This window comes from Calidris pugnax, unplaced genomic scaffold (assembly GCF_001431845.1).
Source record: "Calidris pugnax isolate Ruff unplaced genomic scaffold, ASM143184v1 scaffold15, whole genome shotgun sequence".
Lineage (NCBI taxonomy): Eukaryota > Metazoa > Chordata > Aves > Charadriiformes > Scolopacidae > Calidris > Calidris pugnax.
Window position 1 is genome coordinate 7,623,357 of NW_015090774.1, and position 22,214 is coordinate 7,645,570.

General features: G+C 42.4%; 1 protein-coding gene across 1 annotated transcript in view; it reads right to left on the reverse strand.

Moving 5' to 3' along the window:
* Window positions 1–727: 727 nt before the first annotated feature.
* The window catches only part of FAM160A1 (family with sequence similarity 160 member A1), an 80,237-nt gene continuing 58,750 nt past the window's right edge, over window positions 728–22,214 (reverse strand). The window contains exons 6-12 of the mRNA XM_014944924.1: window positions 17,569–17,736; window positions 13,800–13,879; window positions 12,173–12,360; window positions 10,670–11,710; window positions 6,947–7,125; window positions 6,538–6,676; window positions 728–1,317 (exon numbers count right to left, since the gene is read on the reverse strand). Coding sequence (XP_014800410.1) covers window positions 1,067–1,317; window positions 6,538–6,676; window positions 6,947–7,125; window positions 10,670–11,710; window positions 12,173–12,360; window positions 13,800–13,879; window positions 17,569–17,736 — 2,046 coding nt within the window. The 3' untranslated portion in view covers window positions 728–1,066. The remainder of the gene's footprint in view (window positions 1,318–6,537; window positions 6,677–6,946; window positions 7,126–10,669; window positions 11,711–12,172; window positions 12,361–13,799; window positions 13,880–17,568; window positions 17,737–22,214) is intronic.

Below are 22,214 nucleotides of genomic sequence, written 5' to 3' on the forward strand. Positions count from 1 at the left end.
CCCCCCAAAATAACATTAGAACAGAACAGCTTTCAGGAGCAAGCCAACCTTTTTCATTAAAAAACCAAAAAGACGACGAAAACAGCCTGCTGTCCTTTTAATACTACGGAAAGATATCAAATACCTTTCTTTAGCTTATTAAAATAAGCATAAAACAAACTACATACTAATTACAGCTTGCATAGAAACATTTTGTTTTGTACTTTGTGCAAATCTTACTAAATAAGGCATGCTTGAGAGCTTAGGTAGCAATGCAGCAGTTCTCAAAGAATGCTGAGAAACTGCAAGGGAAATTCCAGGCAGTCTGCAATCCACGGCCACTGACACACTTCATTTGACTGCAAAGCCCAACAGCTGATCCCTGCAGATCTCTCTGCAACATAAGGCAACATGGTATGTGTAGGGTCCAGCACCTGCTTGCAGCTAGTCATGGGTTTAATACACATAAGATCACTTGAATTCAAAAAAAAACCTGAGCCCCTAGTTAAAAAGAGGGCTTCGGATGGGGATCGGTAAGAACCCTCTGTCAGGGGAAGGGAAGGGGGAAGGAGGACAAAGACATGAAGGAGCACAACCCTTCACATAGAAGGGGTCTGTGCAGGTTTTGTGTGTATTTTTATACCCTGAACCGTCCCCACGGGACAATGTTTTTCCAAACAAACCATCCTCCAACAAGTTTTCCAGAAGAGTATTTCTGGAACAGAAAAAGCTAAATCGTTTCCCTCTCTTAGCCAACCTACGAGTGTCTCTGCAGAAATTCAACGGGAATCAGCGACACTGAAGAAGGGTGGCTGTGTGAAGAGGAGGAGATGAAGTAGGAAGCTGCAATAAGAGCAGTATCAGAAATCTCTCAAATAAATTATGTAGCACAGAGGGAAATGATAAGGCCTAGTATAAGGTAAGATGGAATAACAGTTTGCCTCCTTCTTCCCCCTTCAAATCAAGTATTTTCAGGAAATATTGAAGTACAACCTTCTTTTGTAAGCAGCTTTGCATTAAAAATCTGTTTAAACTCCAAAAGTTTTTTTTTGGTTTTTTTTTTTAAAACCAGTTTAAAAAAACCCCACTAATAATAATCCTCAAAATCCCCTAGTATTTTGTAACATAAAATGGAATGTTCCTGGGCAAGCGCTGCCAGCTCCTTCAGGAACTCTGGGAAAAGGGCAGCTGCAAGTACGGCATTCCTCACGTGCGCGGGGAGGCCGGGATGAGCCAGGCCCCTCTTCCCTTTCTGTCCCAGGAAAGGCTGGAGCACGGCCGGGTAGGCTTCAGAGAAGTTCCTTCCTTTCCCCGCGTTGCTGCTGTGCTGGACGTGACCTAAAGCCAGGAAGAGAGAGGAGGAGAGAAAAGGAAAAAACCAAAACTCAGTATATTAAGCACACACAGTGTCCAAACCCAGTTTCCAGGGATCGTGCTGTTGGGAGCTGCAGTTTGCAGCACCCACACCACGCGGGGAGATACTCCACTAATCCAACATTTTAAAGTTCTACGTGGCCTGATTATATTGCATTTTTTATTAGCTCTCTTTCCCCAGGTTATATATTATTCAGTTCCAGCTCTGATGAGAGAAATACGTGGGCAGGAGAGGAGTCGAGGGGAAGCGTAATATGGATTTAACTTATGAAATAGCAGATAATATCTACCCTTCTAGACCCAGCACGGTCGGCTCAATTTAAGTGATACTGTGCTCTAGCCCTCCCCCGGATCAAAACATCCTTTAGACTTGACTGCTCTCTCTCTATCTCTATCCTCTCCCCGTGAACCACCATGTAAATGGGTTTGAGGCCGAGCTATCACATCACTGTGGGAGTTTGAAGGAAGCTAGAAACCAAGGGGAAAAAAACAGTTGAAAATTTGATTTTTCTAGAGCTGCACCACCGCTAACTACGCTTACCTTTCACTGCCTGTAAAGCAACCAGACGTTAAAAAAAGAGCAAGTGAAAAGCAGCGTGTGCTCTGCCATACGATCTCTGCTGCCCAGAGTGCAGGGGATCAGGGCTCAGGCATCACAACGCCTGGAATTACACCGGCAGCACTTACATTTCAATCAATTGCTCCTTCTTTCAACCTGAAGCAGAACTGCGCTTTAATTAAATGATAATTAATTTAGTGAAACTAAAAAGGTGACAAAATTTAACACTGGCGGAAATAAATACTTTACGAAGAAAAATTAACTCGCAGAACTCGCTGCCACAAGATGTGATGGAGGCAGGAGCAGAGACAGCTGAATCCTCTCTAACTTACCAGGGGACCTTCTCATGAGCTGTGTAAGTAAATCATTAAAAAATAACAATAAAGGCCTGTCATATCGACTCACGTACCACAGATAACCTGAACGCCACGTGGCTGCATGAGGAAGAGGTTTCCCTTGAAATGCAGGGAGTTTATGTTAAAACAGCCCAGTCTCAGGCTGCACCCCCCTTTCTGGGAACCCTCTGCAAGCAGCTGAAGGGACCTGCAGCTCGAGAGGGCCACCCCACCCCAGGCAGCAGAGCAACCCCTCTGCACCTTCCCTTCTTCCTTGCAGTTCTCCTAAGGCTCTGGGGAGTTACTGCACGCTTCCAAATACTCCAAAGGAAATTTCACCTTAATCATCTAACAGGGTAGTACTTTTCTCCAGTTTCAAAAACCCTTTCCAGCTCCAGACTTATCAATCATTCATATTGTTATTCAACAAATTTTTATCTACTAGAGACAGAGTACAGGAATTTCAGTTCTGTGAAAAATTCTGACTGTGGGAGGAAAAACAACTTAAATTATGAATTACAATGAAAAGACGAAGTTTTGAGCTTCCCTTGAAGATTCTTTTTTTTTTCAGATTTTTCTAACATCAAAATGTTTCATAATTAATATTTTAAGTTTTTTAAATCGTTTGGCCAATATAACCAGAATGCTAGTATACTGTCAAAGCTTTTTTTTTTTTTAACCATCCTTTAGACTTGACTGCTCTCTCTCTATCTCTATCCTCTCCCCGTGAACCACCATGTAAATGGGTTTGAGGCCGAGCTATCACATCACTGTGGGAGTTTGAAGGAAGCTAGAAACCAAGGGGAAAAAAACAGTTGAAAATTTGATTTTTCTAGAGCTGCACCACCGCTAACTACGCTTACCTTTCACTGCCTGTAAAGCAACCAGACGTTAAAAAAAGAGCAAGTGAAAAGCAGCGTGTGCTCTGCCATACGATCTCTGCTGCCCAGAGTGCAGGGGATCAGGGCTCAGGCATCACAACGCCTGGAATTACACCGGCAGCACTTACATTTCAATCAATTGCTCCTTCTTTCAACCTGAAGCAGAACTGCGCTTTAATTAAATGATAATTAATTTAGTGAAACTAAAAAGGTGACAAAATTTAACACTGGCGGAAATAAATACTTTACGAAGAAAAATTAACTCGCAGAACTCGCTGCCACAAGATGTGATGGAGGCAGGAGCAGAGACAGCTGAATCCTCTCTAACTTACCAGGGGACCTTCTCATGAGCTGTGTAAGTAAATCATTAAAAAATAACAATAAAGGCCTGTCATATCGACTCACGTACCACAGATAACCTGAACGCCACGTGGCTGCATGAGGAAGAGGTTTCCCTTGAAATGCAGGGAGTTTATGTTAAAACAGCCCAGTCTCAGGCTGCACCCCCCTTTCTGGGAACCCTCTGCAAGCAGCTGAAGGGACCTGCAGCTCGAGAGGGCCACCCCACCCCAGGCAGCAGAGCAACCCCTCTGCACCTTCCCTTCTTCCTTGCAGTTCTCCTAAGGCTCTGGGGAGTTACTGCACGCTTCCAAATACTCCAAAGGAAATTTCACCTTAATCATCTAACAGGGTAGTACTTTTCTCCAGTTTCAAAAACCCTTTCCAGCTCCAGACTTATCAATCATTCATATTGTTATTCAACAAATTTTTATCTACTAGAGACAGAGTACAGGAATTTCAGTTCTGTGAAAAATTCTGACTGTGGGAGGAAAAACAACTTAAATTATGAATTACAATGAAAAGACGAAGTTTTGAGCTTCCCTTGAAGATTCTTTTTTTTTTCAGATTTTTCTAACATCAAAATGTTTCATAATTAATATTTTAAGTTTTTTAAATCGTTTGGCCAATATAACCAGAATGCTAGTATACTGTCAAAGCTTTTTTTTTTTTTAACTCTTCCCTTCAAAAAGCATAGAAATTGATATTTTTCCCTAAAAACATTTTCCTTTAGATTTAACTGCTTATTGGGGGAAAATAAAAAAGCAGCAGCAAAAAGAAAAAAGCACAGAAAGCTGGCCTGGGGATAAGAGATTGGATTTTCTTCTTTGCCCAGGATTGTCCACTTCTTTCTAGGCTCAGGATGCAAACTGAATCATACAATTGAGAAATTGAGAAAATGAGTATTCTGGAGATATTATTACCAACGGACTGAAAGAAGGGCAGCATTTCATATGGGATCCACATCAGGCCAGCTCTACGTATCTAACCAGAGCCCAAGCTGCTGTGTGAGAAAACGACATACTACTGCGAGCAGAAAGTAACACATCACCCATCTCTGCTCAAACACCTTCAGAGACCATCAGTGTGTCAAGAGAAAGGAAATGTTCTGGAATATTAAGGTTTTACATTTGCGTCCCCCACTAAGTCTGGCTTCGGTCTTTCAGGTGTGAAGTCTGCAGGAGGTCAGTGATGCTCAGACCTGTGGAGAACACTTTGGGGTTCCTCACCGCTTCCTTTGGGAAGTATGAACACCTAACTTGCATGATGCCCAAAGGTGGCATTCAAGCTAATGCAAAGAAATCCTACGGGAGTTCCTCATTTTATATTATTTTTTCTTTCATTTACCATTATTGTATCAGTTCCTACCTTCCACTTCTTAATCAGTATAATGAACTACCACGGGCTGATGGACTATACTGAGCCAACTTGCCCCAAGAATCACAGTTTGATTGCTTGCATCACCAGTCTTGTTGAGAACCAAGTCTGCAGTCATCCAGACATTTATTTACTCTCCATCTATTTGTCAAGAGGTGCCTTCTTTGCAGGAGTTGCCACAACACAGAAGAAAATGTACCAACAGGGTGACTAAGCAGCCTTGTTTCAAATTCCTAAATAATGACCAGCATGAGTCAACCTGGCAAATTCTGAAGCCCACAGAAGAAAACTGACGTAAAACAGGAAGCATAAATAAATGCCATCGGGAATGGATTATATAAAAGTTCTTGTTTGCAGCAGCAGCAGCTGAAAAACAGGACACTAAATGTTGCCTCCTAATCGCATCCTCCACATGCTGGCTACAATACATCTAATTGTAAGGCTTTCTAATCTATGGCACCAGAATGTAGAGCCTACAACGCTCCTGACATTTGCAATACACAGCTCCTTACAGCAGGCGCCTTCCACGGATGAATCCTTCAAGGAGCAGCCTTAGCAAGATCATAATTTTATAGACCAGATTTACTGCAAACCTTAGGAACACATACCTTGCTGCCTAGAAACTAGGTAAATCATTATTCAAAGCCTTGAAAAATGAAAACATAATTAAAATGGCACACCTCTGGAAATCCAAGGGAAGTATCAACAACTTCCCAGAGGCACAGGCAGAGCGGGCGATCATTAATGACACCCAAGGAGGAGTAGGCCACACACCTGGAAATGCAGCCTCTCTTGCTCCCTGTTGCTGAGTCAGCTCTTAATCCCTGCGCTCGCTGCTCTCACCAAACTGGACACACTCCCATCCCGTGGGAAGCTGACCCTCAAGGGAAACCTGCCCCCCCGTTGCTGCTCAGCAGCACGCTGAGAACACGCACATCCCGGGGCTCCACCAGCTCTACCAGCTGCCTGTCTGCAGCCAGAGAGTTCTTAGCTAGAACGTAAGATTCTGAATTTTGCTTATTTTCAGTGGCCTCCCCCATGTCCCTGTAAATACTGGTAACTGTCAAGACAGGTGTAGCGTGTGCCGTGCTTGAGGAGCAGCAGATGTTACAGAAGTCCCCTGGAAAGCTGCCTTGCTGGCATACCTCCTTAACTCCCCACTGCTCTCCTGGATTTTATACCTCCCACCCAACTTTTTTTTATTTTGTTTTTCATTCAAGAAAGCCCAGTTTTCTGGCTAATATCTGTCTCCTTCAGTAGGATCCGAAAGCATGATATGAAGCCTTATTCAATTGTTGCAGAAACCAATTCATTCTGGACTCCTGTCCTCCCTAACATTTATCAAAAAAGAACCAATGACTAGCTGAAGGTCAAGCTAAAAATAAAATGAGATCATGCACATATGCCATCTCACCTCATGCCTGGAAAGCAAGTTTGTTTACGGCCAAACTGACAGTGAGCCAAGAGCCGATTTTGTTACTCCTCTAAACAGCCATTTTCTGTAGCAAATAAAAGCTTCTAAAGAGCAAAGAATACCCAAATAGATCCATACGCTGTGGCCCGCTGAGCATCATCAGTTTAAAGTGAGAAGGGTACAGCTGGTTAATGATATTCACAATCCTTTTAATCCTGCTGTAGAAAAGGAGAGAGGTGAGGGGTGCGTGGTTCCACCCAGCACCCGGGGAGCATTTACCTTGGGTTAGCAATTCCTCCGCCGCGTCGGACATGTCCACACGAAAAAGCAAGTACTGCTGGGCCTCCAGGAGAAGGCCTGGGAAGTCTTTTTCAACGGAAGCAAAATGTTCAATTTTATTTTTCACAGATGCCAGCACCTGCCAAAACAACAGTAACAATTACTTCTTCCTCCCCTGCTCCCAGAGCAGCCACAGGCTCGGGCATTAAAATAAGAGTTACAACAAAAGTTACGGTCAGACAAAATTTCCAGTTCTTTGCACAAACGTAATTAAAACATCGGAATTAGATGAGAGGCTCTCAGACAGGTGGGAAAGCAACAGGTGGAACTGCAAAGAGCGAACATAAGGTTTAACGAGACACAAAAATTACTGTTCCGATGGGCAGGACTAATGCCTGTGGTCAGATACCTGATAAAGTGACCGCACACTAGGCTGAAACACCATGTTGGTGTTGAGCAGAAAGGAGCGGAGAAGAGGCTGTGGGTAACTTGCCAGCTGGGTAATAATCCCAATAAGCAGCAGATTGACATGCAAGGAATTCTCCAGCATGTTCTCCAGCTTCGACAACACTACGCTGATGAACGGGCCTGCAAGAAAAGAAGAAGAAACCAATGCTTTTGTTTGCACAGAAGAAAAATCCTAAGATCTAGGATAATAGACATTTAAAAGCAATTTTGATCATCATAACCAACCAAACCAGACCTCCCACACGCTAATTAAAGCCAGCGGGGAGAAAACCCAAACCGTATCTGAACAGACAAAATAGGCTTAACAGAGGTGTTAAAAGCTTGCGTTGAGTAGAAGCACTTTCACTTGCTAGCCAATGAGTTTACATTAATGGCATATTTAACATGCCATTTAACTACTCTATTTTACATGTGCCAATAAGGATTTAGCCCAGTGTGTTGTGGTCTGTCTACTGTTCTATTCCCCTCGAAGTTAACTGAAACAGTACCACTAGTTCCAATGCAAAGAGAATCTGCCCTTTTTACCCTTGTGCCTGATTTCTGTGAAAGGACTGGGTAAAATAAACGACAGCTAGCTTGCTTGTCTTATCAAGACACTGGGCTCTTCTAAAGAAAATATGAAAATGCTACTCTAAACATAAAAATCAAGACCTGTAATAGTTCACAGCAGAAGAAAAGGCATTTTCAGTACTGCAAACGGTCGCACAAAGCAAAGAAGACATTAAAATAGATTTATAAGTGAAATTATTGGTAGATGTAGGCTTTATCATATAAATGTCACCATTAAATAATAGCTTTAGTTTGTGTATTCATGCTGCGGGATAAGCACTGAAAGACAGAAGCATTTACCAAGAAAGTCCATAAACCCTCAGCGTTCAAGCTTAAGAAACCTTTGCAAGGCTGGGCATGACTTGAACCAAATAACACACATGGTTAGATGGTAGAAGGCAGTGAGATGCTTGAGGCAGCCTGTGAGAGTGTCCTAATGACAAGCAGTGTGTTAGAAACACCCCTCACCTCACAGCCAGTCCCACCACACCATTCTGGCTGGGTAAAAGCCAGGGAAACCACGCAGAGGAACCCCTGGGTGACACGGCGCTGCGAGCTCTCAACATCCCACCCCAGTCCCCGCCATGAGATGCCTGTCCATCCCATTCCAGCTGCCCTCAGCTAGCAAATGGCTGCCAGTTGGGCCACCTGGGCATAGCTTAGTATGTCTGCTGCCAACTATGGCAGAGGCTAAATCAATTCTGGGCCAGTGCAACGGTAAGGATCAAATCAGAAGCGTCTCCATTACCACTTCACCTAAGAGAGCATCATTAAAGGTCAAAGTCTGTCATGTTTTATAGCGACTGCACGTACAAAGCAAGCACTTCCTCAAGCCTCATCTATCATGGCCAGTGCCAGCACAGCTCCACTCACAACAGCAAAGGTAGGAGGGCCGGTGTTGTCCAGGATTTATGTGGCTGCCACCTTTCAACCACCACATCAGCCACCAGAGTTGATATCACACCCTGCAGGAGTCCCCCACTGCCGGGGCACCCAACCGAGCAGCCCCAAAACCTTTTCTTGAGATACAGTTTCTCCTGTCCCAATGTAACCTACTGCTTCCCCTCTCACATTCAGGGAGACATTTTCACAGAGCCCCTGAGGAGCACAGTGCAGCAGGAGCTCCGCTGTACCAAGAGGGATTTCAGGAGAAGGAGTTGAGATGTATCACTGTTTCTCTCCCCTAGGTCAGACTTCAAAAGTGAGTAGGTAAAGCTGAAGCCAGTACTTGTTACTGTAATGCCACTGCAAGAGAGGTTACCGAGAGAGATTAAAAAATTTCTCAGTGGCACAGTGACTTTTTCCCCCAAGAAACAAGGTAAACAGACAAGAATTCAGAAATTATCCCTTTCCTGACTGTGCATCTCTATGTGGCCATGAAGTCAAGCACTGACTGGCACAGGAGGGAGGGAGCAGGGGAGGCAGAGGGTGGGGTGTGTGTGATAAAAATTCCTGTTCCCAAACACTAGGTTATTTCTTGCTCAGGGGAAAACAGGGATGACAGTGTTTAACGCTTTTAAATTGGACATAGACACCAATAGAACTTTTTCTTCATAGATTCATGGGCCTGAAGAGAGCATCTTTGCTCTGCTGCCACTTACTGCCTGTGGGAAACTGTCTGGTTATTTGATTCTGCAGAGGGAAGCCCCATCCCATGACAGCATCCCAAAACTGTGACATCAACTGAAAACCCACATCACCCACATCTACAAACATAATACAGCACTCCAAATTAAGTGTATTATTACATTTGAAAGACACTGCAACCTCAAAGTTTCTGAGGTTATTGTTATGAGCAGCTCCTTGCTTGCAATCACTAAGATCTCCATTAAAGCAAAGTAAACAGCCTAAGAGTAAAACGTGTTGTGGATGGGCAGCAAACATCAACGTTTTTGTGTTTGGTGGTTGTTTTTTTTTAAATTATTATTTTATTTTGTTTTTCTCTGTTGTGGGATTTCTTGTAGGGTTTTTTTGGGGGGGGAGGAGAGGGTTGGTTTTGATGTAGGGGGTTTGGAAAGGAACAAATAAAGGGAGGGATTAGATGAAGAATGAGACAGAGACAACGTTTTTGAGCTACATTTGACAGCAGATAATGGGAAACAGAAAGGTTTGAATGTGATTAGTGTCTGGTACAAGGAAATTGCCACCACAGCAAAAATAGCAAATTGATTGAAAAACAGGTTGAATTTTTCAATTAAGCAGCAGTGCCAGGCATGCTGGCTGCAGCTGACCAGAAAGGGCTGCATTTCAATGGACACAAATGAATGTTTTCCCCCAGCTTTCAAATGAACGAGATGCCATCTTCTAGAGGTCTTGTTTTGGATGAGGAAACCTAGATACGCTATTATTTTTTATTATTTGCATTACTGTGGTATCTAGGAGACCTAATTAAAGATCAGGAGCCCGCAGCGCAAGGAGCTGTACAGGCAGAGATCAAAAGCCCACTCTAACCTCGGGTAGCACTGTCATTCCTGATGGGTTGGACAGTCTGCGGAGACCGAGCTTAAATTGCTGCCTGGCACCCGAGGGGAAAGCAGCCCAGCAGCCAGGGCAGGCCTGAGGCTGGAGAACAGGGTGCCAGGGCAGGGCATGGAGACGGGCACGGACAGACAGGGCACCCGTGCTGCCACCTCGTGCTAAAACAGGAAATACCAGAGAGGGGAAAAAAAAAACATAATATGGCAACGTGATACCACATCCATGGCATCAGAGATGAAAGCCACCAGGAAAACAAATTCTTTACCTGGGCTCTGCTTGTTAGACCAGTTACTCCAATCCCCTTTCAGGCTTTCTCTAGGAATGATGGAGCTCTCCCATACAACCAACATAACCCCTGCTTAAGGTTTTAAACAACTACAAAACATGAGCAGCCAAAAAAAGCCCTGAGGAACGATCATTTGCTGTCACCACACCGACTGCTCCGCTCTGCTTTCACGTTGGATCTCTCACTCTGCTTGGACCGGTGTCAGCTATTTGGGTGATGCCCTCCCTAGTGCCAGGGCTGTGCCCTGCTCGGTGCTCGCGCTGCGTGCCACACAGCGTGAGCTCATCTGGCCACCTTTAATCACCCTGCCTGCCTGTAGTTGTTATCTATGGAATTAACAGGACATTCCACCTGTAAATGGAGCACTCTGGCTCCTGGCAGCGTGCTTGGGAGAGACATCCTCCTTTGGTCCAAAGGGAGACGAAATGCTCTCCGCAGAAGGGGTGTCTGCTGAGAAATTCTCAAAGTCCTCCTCCTCTTCTGCAGGAGAGACGGGGTCAGGAGTATCCAACTTCTGCTCCTCCAAGCTTGCACTGTTTGGATCCAGCTCCTTAATAATTTTCTCATACTGTGCAATGAAATCCTCACCATCTGTGCTCAGCAGTCTTACGCTTAAGTTACGATCTGCCTCCTGAGGAGAAAGCTTCAACTCTAAGTCTGGCTGTGGATCAATCTCCATCATTTTCTGGTTTATTTGTTCTTTCACTGCACCTTGAGTCGAGCTTGAATTTCCCTTACTGTGCTCATCCAAGTCCTTTTCCAGCTGGCTCTTTGCAAGAGGCCCATTGACTACAGTCTGGCTTTGGACCTCATGTTCTCTGGCTACATTTGAAGTTTTCTCCTTGGAGTTGTCATCATCTTGAGTATCCTTCTGGGCACATAACCTGTAAACCATAACATCATCCTGAAAGTCTGATTCCTCTATGTAAGATCCTTTGATGAGCATGATGGCACTTTTTTTCATTTCTTGAATGTGTTTTGGTGGCTCTGCAGGTGGCTGCACCTCTGCGCTTCCCAGGTCATCATATGGCTGCGGTGAGCTCACATCAGAACCAGGAGAAATCCCTGTGTCATAGCTATCATCCCATTCTAGCTCCAACTGCATCTTCTCACTGAATGGAGTTACTTGAGAGGAGCTACACGTGCTTGGTGTCCTTTGCTGGAGCCGAAACATGGGGTGTTCCACATCCGTGCTATTCTCCTCAGCAAGCGTTTGGATAAAGGTGTCTGGATCAGGGTTTACTCCATCGTACAAGGCCGACCAAACCTTACAATCTTTCAGACACCGGAGGATGGCTTCTTGGGCTTCTGCCAAATACTGCAAGTAGCTGATGTCCACAGCTCTCCCATATTCCACAATGCAAGTAGATTCAGAAGAGCGTCTACCAGAATCTGAAAGTAAAGAAGATTACTCGTACCATGACATAATCAAACAACCCAGAAGCTCTCTAGCAAGGCAGCCACTAGGACAGGGCAGGTAGAGTCTTTAGTCCCAACCACCCAATAAGGCAGAAAGATCAAAACATAAAGATTAAGAGATTTGCTCATAAACATAATTACTTGTTCCTGCAACTCAGGATTTCTGAAAGACCAGTCTGCATTCAAACCTTAGAACAGCACTGACCCCTCTGAAGCAGCAGAAGTTGCACTCATGTATCTGTACATTACTTTCATGAATGCATATTCAAGTTAGAGAGCTGTTAAAGTAAGATTTCAACAGACCTGAACACATGATGGAATTAAATAAGCTTTCCAGGTCAGGCTTGCTCAGTTTATTCTTGCCCACCTCCTCCCATAAGCTGCTACCAAATCAAACTCGGTTCATGATCTGGCCTTCCCCTGAGCACCAATTACCTTTAGTCTGTGCTGTTTTTGTCCATAGGATATAATCTTTTTCTTGGCTTTCAAGTGTCAAGGTGATCCCAGTGGAGCAGCAGACTGGTGTCAGGGCAAGCAGCTTTGCAGCAGATACGGAGTAACAGTCTCTCTCTTTCACAGCCCACCGCTGGCTCAACATCATGTGGTTACAGGGGATGAGATACCTGAAACAGCAGTGTCTGGCGTTACTTCACCATCCTTTCATGTTGGAGAAAGCAACCAGATACAAAATTCCCTTCCTATCTTCCTGCCCTCTCCAAATCAAAAGAAACTGTAACAATAACCTCGACAACGATCCATATTCTAAACCTCTCAAGGGCATGAAGCCCTGACTCCTCCTATTGCGAGGCTGCGGTTTGATGAGGAGCGGTCACGACAGGCAGAGACGGGAGGTCAGCGGCATCGAACGGGGAAGTGAACGATCCTTTGCAGGTCAGAGCAAACTCGCTGTAAGAAGGGATGGAGAAGTGTGGGATGGGCAGACGTCAAAGGCCAGCGAGGTGGTTTGGTCCCACTATGAACGAGCTCTGCCTCAGAATCCTTAATTTATTTGTTTTCTTGGGAAATCCGGAGAGAGATGGTTTCCATGTACCAGGCAAGCAGCCAGCAAGGAGGAGGGAAGGGTCACCAAGGTGCTCTAATGCACCAGGTACAGACCGAGCTCTCAGGCAGAGGAGGGAATAAGCTATGGGGAATACAAGGAATAATGGAAGCACAGTCTTCTTTAAAGTGCTTTTGTTCAGCTTTTTAAGAGCGTTTTATTAAGAGCCTCAGTGTTAACTGGACTGCTCTTTTGCCATTTAAAATGCAAACGTATTCTAAAAGACTCCCTAAACAAACAAAATGAAGATTACATACAGCACTCTGCTGCTGTTAAAATGGCAATATACTGGAGGTCACAGAGGTCCTAATAGCATTCCCAGGCACAACACCCAGAGATCAGGGAATTTCACTTTAATGCCCGTGGGTGGAGGGACAGACAGTATCTGAAATGTTCATGTGATCTATGGTGCTAAAAGCCCAATTCAGTTATGCCAATATTTCCAAACAAATAACCAATTCTCATCTAATACACTCACCAAAATGATGAGTAGTCTGAAGCAACACACAGAACTATCAGTTAAAAGCAAAAATAATCGATGCGTTTGGTACACTACGTAACAATCTACCTACAGCAGTTCAGGATCCTGCAGTATTCTCAGTGAGAGAGGAATCAAAGAGGTGGAAAACAACAAGAAAGAAGGTGGAAGCTGCAAACAAGTCTAGACCTTTGTATCAGTGTATAATACACTTGAGAAAACATACAGGAGAGAAGAATTACACATTTAGAAGCAGGGAATAAGCAGTTTGGAGGTGATAAATATATTCTTAGCTTCTCTTCTCTCACTTTTATAGAAATAAATCACAAGAAAAATCTCTTGCTCCTGAGGTAAATCACACTTCAGGTCTGGTAGGCTTTTGTCAGGATCATAAATATTCTTATCTGCGTATTTGCTTGGATTTCTGCTCTCCTGGAGTACCCTCATGCAGCTCTGCATCCATAGGCAGAGAATCTATGTCCCAGATTTAGGATGAAGAGTGGAAAAAGGAGTTTGGGCTTTACCTTAAAACCAGCTGTAACATCACATCTTCACAATGCAAGCCAATGAGCGTTCTGAACAACGCCAAGGAGACCACACAGAGCTGGAAAATGATAAATGTTGTCAGTTTCTCATCTGGAAATTGTACTTTTGCAATCGTCCCTGCATACTACATTACCAAATGGCTCTGCCAGAACATCATGCTTTATACGGCACTGTTAGTGTGATATTTCATTTTGTCAGCACCCCTACGGGTTTGGTTTTTTTAAAGTTGTCTACAGCTATACATGTAACATTACATTTTAACAAAATACAATCCAGAGTTTTCCTTCAAATAAGCCATTTAAAAAAAAAAAAAGCAGTAATTTACCCTTTATTATTCTTTAATATTATTCAAATTTATTAATTTAACTCAGCGTGAAGTGAACCCTGTAACTTCCAAGACAGTGTGTTTTTACCTCTGACATAGAATTTGAACCAACTAAAGGTCTTTTCTGAAAGAAAAGTTATCCACACCAAGTTTCTGTTACTCTAAATATAAGGAATGATTAGTGTTCTACACATTAAGAAGCTGAATAGCTATAGATACAGCTTAATGTACTGACATAGACAAAGACCAAACAAGTTATTTTTATCAGACTCTATTCCATATGGATTGTCCATAATCCCTCCACCACAGGTCACTTGAATGGCTGGGAACCATAGCAAGGTGTGAAGATCCTTTCTGTGAGACCAGGAGAAAGGAAAGAAAAACAGGATTCCTCACTGGAATTGCAAGCTTGCCTTTGTAGCAAAGGTCTGATCAAATATGCCAATAACTAGGTATTTCACAGTGGTCACACTCAGCAGAGACAAAAATCATACCCATTTCTGTGACAGGCATCTCACACTCACGCCGGCTTTAGGACAGAGTAGCACCAGGGACTTCTACAGGTGGTTTTGGTCACTAATTAGACACACAACACTTGCAAAGCTATCATACAATATATTTCTACCTGCCAGATGGTTGCTAGAGCACACAGATATGTCCAACATGCAAGAAGCATGAACTGTACGCTTTCATTGGTTCTCATGGACCACAGAACCATCATCTCCCTGCCTTTTAAGATGTATTTGCATGGACACATTCTCCTGCACTGCTCTCTCCTGGAAACTCTATCTCACAGCTGCCTTAGACTCCAGGACCAGGCTGACTCTTGTGAGAATGACTTAGCGTAAACTGAGCCTCTGCTAGAGTTTCAAGTTGGTGTTTAAATCTTGCCTCTCCTTATATTAATTATGTAAACTGAAACAGTTAATATATGACACTAATTGCACTTTTCAGTAGCTAACAAAAGAAACAGATTAAGGCAAAATAAAGGAAAAGCTACAGATATCTCTCCACCTCATTTTTCAGTCACTGGACAACCTTTGTAATTCATTCAGGATTAAATCCAGCATCCTGCCTGGGCATTGCTTCTCTTCCACAATATGGAATTTCCTGCTCTTCCCTGCAGTCACTCCCCTTACTCCCACTGTTAAAATGCTCTACTCCAGCTCTGCAGCAGCACATTGTTATGTTCCTCTCTCCCACACGTGCTTTCTCAAGGACATCAGCTTAAAGACTCCTTGTTTCACCATTTCCAGTTCTCTCTTTCTGATGAGTTACTCAGCTCCCCTACAATATGATTTGCTGCCCATCGTGACCAAAACCAGATAAATACGTTTATTTCTTGAAAACATATATACACACACATGTGTTTTCCTTTACTTGGTAGGTGTATCTGTGGAACAGTTAAACAGCAAAGTTCAAGTGAACCTCACTTGACAGCCTCTGAAAAGCAAAAGTTTCTTTGATTTGCCTTCCCTAGTTTGGTCATTGGACTCAGAGAAGAACAAGAGAAAAGGAAAGAGCAGAGAGAAGGGAACCAAGGAACAACACTTGGAGCTGGCTTGCAGTGAAGCAAAGAGGAGCTCAAACTTCTTGTCCTGTCACCACTGTCTACTGATTCTACTAGGAGCAAACAGGAAGGTGCCAGTTTGTCCAAGATGTTGTGTCTACAGAAATAAATGAAGAAAGTAAAAGGGCAAGAGAAGAAGAAATAAAGGGAACTGAAGTTTTTAATAAGAACAGGAGTTGAAGAGCTTCAAAATAAGCTTTCGGAAGAAGCCAGATCCTTGCACAAAAGCACAGAGGAAAATTCCCATTTCCTCTGTGAAATTTACTGAGAGCCAAGTCTAACTTTTCTTCATACTGTAAAAGTTCCAAAAAACTGCTACTGCCTTAAATTTTCCTGTATTTAGGAAATTTCAGTTTGTAGGGAAACATCTCTCGCTTGTCTCTGGGACCATATTGCAAACCAGGAATCATCTGAATAAGTAAAGCCAGTCTATTTTTGTATTCTGTAAAAGGAAAAGATTTAAGATATGCTTAGGAGACAAAGAGGACAGTATTTTTACAAGTCCTTTTGGCCACCTGTATGTATATAGGTTTAACTCTGTGAATTATTAATAAGTATTTTCATCAATAATAACGTATGCAGCTTTTGTGCTACGGAAACACGGAAGACTGCAGTTCTGGCTTTTGCACTTGGCCAAGCCATACTGCAGAGAACTCATTTAGCATCACAGAACCATTTTGGCTGAGATCCTGAGTTGCTCAGGGCTGCAGAATTCTTTACAATTCCCATCTCGTTTGCCTATGGAACAGTAATTAATGATTAGCAGAGACAACAGCATTTGCATTTTTGTCGACAGAAGCGGTTTCAGTTTTCTGAGTTAATCCATCTTAGAGATGCAATAACAGCAACATATATCCATATTTGCATGCACTCGCATTTCAAAACAAATTTCAGATGAAGCTACTGTCCCTAATACACAAATTTCATGCACGGGCTGGTGTTCTGGCTTCTCTTGTACCTGCACTCAAACAATATTCTGTATTTCATCCATGAAGCTCTGCATGGCACAAGATTCTGCTGAGACTGTCAGCCAGGCAAGGCTCAGAAGGGTAATCCAGCGCAACAAGTAGTCATCTTTTCTGCCAGAAGATCCAGCTGTTAGCAAAGGTGACTCTGCTGTCTCTGTCAGGTAGCCCTCCAGCCACTGTGCTGCACTGTGCCTAAGCTGAGAAGGGGCTCACTGCAAATTTGAGATAAATCTTACTACTCAGGAGAGTGAAGGCAAAGAAGAGGAAGCAGCAATCCAATCACTTGAGCAACAAAGTGCCCTCTTTTACCCAAAGAAGAACGCAGGTGACATCACAGTTAAGCAAATGTGCTACGACGATACAGACTTGATTCCTGAGCAATATTATTGGCAATACCACAATTCACAACTTGGATCAATTTGGAGACATCCTTGTAGGGCTCCCATCATCTCCCACAAGGACTGTTTGAAAATGCTTGTTGCTTGGCAAAGCTTCAAGGATCAAAAACGCTCTTCACCACAAGTATATTTATAAGTCCCAGGGTGAGTTATCTACGGCACCACTAATTCAGCAGTTTCCAGAATAAAAATGCTTCCAAATTTACTGTAAATCTAACAGAATCCAGACTTCCAGAAGCTCTCATCTCCCTCTATCTCATTTCCTGTATGTGTGAAACCACCTCACACATCTATCAACTTAGCATAGTGATAGATAAATGTCATCACACACACACAAAATAATTGAGGGGGTGGAGAAATCACACATTCGGGTGGGGGGAGAAAATTCCTAGTTAAACAGATACTGAATATATGTAATCTCCTGCTTAAATATTTAACCTACATCCATGAACCTGGGTACCTGAACGAGCTTGCTGGTTGCCTTACCCGGAAGGGCGTGTTGATTCGGCTAGTGAGCGTGTCTAGGATGTGCACATTCTCGTGTCGGTGCAGCAAAATAAAACGGAGGAAAATCTTGAGGAGAGCTGGCTCTGAAACGCTACGCAAAAAGAGATCCAGGTATGCAGTAGTGGTCATCACTTCTTCCACAGTCACCTACAAGCAAAAAGAACGTAAATGCAAACATACCGCACGTACTAAATATCCATCCAGCCTCTGCAGTATACCTGGCAAAGGCTTTAAGGTCTCCATATGTAACACCACCACAAAAACATCAAGGTTTTCGCTTTTAAATTTGCAAAAAGTATGTTTCTGAATGACTCACAGGCATTTTGAACTTATTTCTTATCTGTCTTGCTTCCCCAGAAAAACAACAACAACAAAACAACCAAAAAACCCAAAAACATCGCCCCAAACTGACTCCCCAAATCTCACACGTACTGTAATACAAAGAGCCAAATCAAGTTAGAAGCTCTCCACCACCTTTCTGCCTGCCAGGTCTTTTGCATCACACTTCTGTCAACCTTCAGAAGCATTTTCAGATGTTGTGGATACATCCATCTACCGCTTTATTAAAAATAAATGACAAGCACAATCAAAGCACAGTGCAAACTACTGTTGGTTCTAGAGCTTTAAAGAAAAAAATCCCCACAGCTATCCAGAATTTTGCCACAATTTTCCTTCTTGTTATTTTCCCACAGCACAATTCCTCATCTCACTCAAATTTTAAAAGGAATATATGTATATATATACACACATACATACACACACAAACCAAAACCCAAAGTCTTCACTACTGACTGTTTGTATATCAAAATACATTTCAAATATCCATGGGACATTTGCATACCACAGCCCACACTGCTCTGCTTATGGCAATCCTTTGGAGCTTATCTATTCCCAGTATGCACTGGCAAAGCACAGAAGATTCCAAAGGCCACCTCCTCTGCACCATGCGCTGCTGTTGCAAAGTCAGCTTTTTAAAAATGGTTACCCAGGAACCTAATAAGCTTAAGTGCACAAAGATAAACCCTTAAATACAAGAATCTGCCTATATGAAAGGAAGCATTAAACATCTTTTGTTTACCAAACTTAGCTGGATAAATGAAAAGTCTCATTTTATTAAAAAAAAAAAGAATCAAAGCTGTCACTTAAGAGCTAAGAGGATTTAGAAAATACTCAGAAGGGCAGCATTTACGTAACATGCTGTAAATATTAAAATCCCTGTTCCATTATGCTGCATGGTAGCCACGTACACAGTAATGTCACGCTGCAAACATTCTCTTTAAAGCATTTAAGATCACAAGCTGCTTCTGGCTGGTTACACAGAACATAGGAATGCTGTATAGAGCCTGCAGACCTTATGGAGAGGGGGCACCAATGAGGAGAGCACAGAGAAGCTCTAAAGTTAAGGGCATTGATTCACTCTCATTCTGAGGCTTTATTCTAACACTCAGCTACACCCTCCTTGACACAACCAGCGGGCTACTGGCTCGTTGCTACTTCACAGAGCACCAGTGAAGTACCAAGAGTCAAATTTTTCACAGAGATGGGAAATAAGTTCACCTGCTTGGTGTACTGCAGTAAGGCTGGTCAAAATCAAGCATTAAAATATGAGTGAAAGGAAAGAATTCATGGGATCTGTGAACTTTGTAAGGCTAAGCAAGAAACAGGCAGACATATTTTCTAGATTTGTAGTTGTACGTTCAGTGCTACCAAAGCCAGAAACGAGAGTATAGTTCTTTCACAAAATAGTATCTATTAACACATACTCCAACCCAGAATACAGTTTATTAATTCATTCCTCCTCCTTCCCCCACAAGTGTCAAGTGAAAAAAACAAAAAAAGTTACCAGGTTACACACCCCAAAGCTACAAACTGCCAGAATTAGCACTGTGGCTATAGCCCTACCTCAAATTCTATATTACTACTGTACATACGATAAAACAAACATGCTTATGCAAATACACATGCTTTTCTATAGGACTACTGCCACATTTCAACTACCAAAAAACTTGCTCAGGAAATGAGCCAGGGTTGGAAAAAAAAAAAAAAAAAAAAAAAAAAAAGGGAATTGTTTCCGGTTGGAGTCAAGATTCTTTTGGTTTTTGCAACAGTCAAAATGTGTGGGGACGTGTGGGGTAAACAGAATGGTTTTCTGATGAAAGCTGTTGATTGTTGCCCTGAGAACTAGCCTTTTTGTTTGTGGTTGTTTTTTTTTTATAGCAGCAAACTGTAAAAAGCAACGCCCCAGAAATACATCATGTGACATCATTATGACAGCATACAGTTCATCGAAGAGTTTAAACCCTCTGCCAAGGAAAGGCCAGACAGAAGTAATATATCATTATCTCTCTGTGTCACTTCTCCTTCAACCCTTACGGGGAAAAGGAAGCACGTTCTGGGCCTGTGGGCTTCACAGATGTTGGCTGACAGCGGAGGAGCGGGCCTATGTATATGTATAAAATAGTGAAGCTATAAATGAAAGCAAGAAAAGCCAGCAGATTCACCAGGGCAGTGACCTTTTTCTGAAAGGGATGCTCTTTGGACAACTCATCCTACATTTGCATCATATTCTTTTCAGAGTGTGTATCATGAATGAAACAAAGAGCAGAGGAAAGCCACCTAGAGACTCCTTTAGAAAAGAAATGTTCAATTCTGAGAGCGCGTTCAGTGCTCCTAACAGCTTGGGGACCAGACCAAAAAAAAGAAATCATGTTTACTTCACTGATACCACGAAACGGAGCTAGAAGGAGCAACCAATGATTAATGAAGCCTAAACAGTTCACAGAGGAGTTACTTATAACCTTGTTAAATCTTAATTGTTTGAATGGAGGCTTTCTGTGCAGGGTGCCGCATTACACCTCATTTTTAGTTCTTCTTGGGAAAGAGGTTGCTGAATCTGCTTAATCATTTTCTGAGAAAGAGGGAAGACGACTAAGTTTTGCCATGATTTAAATGGATTTGTAAGACTCTCTTTCCATTTTTCAACGAAAATGCACTGCCTTATCCACAACACTCCTTCAAACTTTTGCAAGAAATGAAACTAGGGTCTATTTCGTGGCTCACTGTGCAACACTCAAAAAGCAGGCAAGTTAACACTGTACAAGCTATTTTAATGCTATCGTGGTCTAAAAGTTCCAGTGCTCTCCCAGCGCACCTTTGTGTGCAACTTGTCCTTACAAACCAGCAGAGAGACCACCCTGCTGCTTCCTCACAAGAGGAAATCAAACAAAAATATTGCTTTTTGGCATTTGAAATGAAAGCCATGTACGCAGCTTAGGAAAAAGACCAATTAAGCCGGCAAGCAGACATCTGTGCTTTCACAATTATATCTTATTTTGCCACCTTGCTTTCTGGGTTTGTCTCTCCTTTTACTATATCTGACAGTAAGTGTAACTTCGGAAGATTTGACGCACCTAGAGAAGTATTCAAAAAGGCTAATTTTAGCTCCACGAGGCTAATTTTCCTTTTACTCGATGGGACACATTAGCCTGCTCTGAAGGAGCCTCTGGAGAACTCACTTTTTTGCAATTAACTACAGAAGGAAGCTGGAGAAATCAGTTAAACTAGGCAAAATCCAGTCTTGGCAAAACCCTTTTTAACTCTGTAAACCTCTTCTACAGACTGCATTATACATAATACATTCGGTGTTGAAAGTGAGACTCATTTAATTTGTGCAGTTATTATTGAGGATCTCTGTTTTCTAAGATACCAAAGCTGTGACATTAAGCTTCATTCAGACTACCTGCTGGTTGTCTCTCCTTAATCTAATGTCTCGCGAGACAGATTTAGGGAAAGCAGGGAAATCCTCTCTAATAAATTCAAATCAGTACTTAGGTAAACAACAAAAGAAGAAGCATTCCCAGAGAACAAAACATTTACTAACCATGTCAAGCATGTCCACTACTCTCCGATCCTGAGGCAGCTCACAAAAACTTCCTATCATTGTAAACACTAATTATGGTATAATTTGTCCAAGTAAGCTTTTAGCTAGCCCTTAGAATTGAACATCTTTGAAAGGATGATAAAAAAGCCAAAACTTCCACACGTACATAAATCTGATATTTGAAAATTCTTCACCCCTGATTAATTCAGGTATCAAGAAGAGTATCACAACAAAGGGAGATGAATAAAATTAAGACATGGTAGTTTTCCAGAAAAGCCCTTTGTTGAGTAAGTAAATTTCAAACTATGTTTTTGATAAAGATATTTCAGCAATATTAAAATCCATCACTGCCACAAAAAGCAAAAATAAAAACCCACCAGCATCATCCCTTGCATTAGATCCCTTCTACTAATGCTAAAGACCAGGAATATCTCTGCTCCTCATTAATTGAATTAATCAGACCAGTATTCTACATTTTCTATTTTCATTATCCACAGTGGTAACAATCAAAACATGTTGGAATATTTTTTTCAATAGACATATAAATTTAAAGTGTCTATCTAAAGATACCATTTAAAAACCTCATCCACATGGTCTTCTATATCACAATTGGTTGTCTCAGATATATTTAAAAATGTAATCTGCTGCAAGAGGGACCGCCTGAGAGTCTTCATAGCCAGACAGGTATCTGATTAGAGATTATTGAAAACAGAAAGCCACTTTCAGCTCTGTAATACCCTTCTCT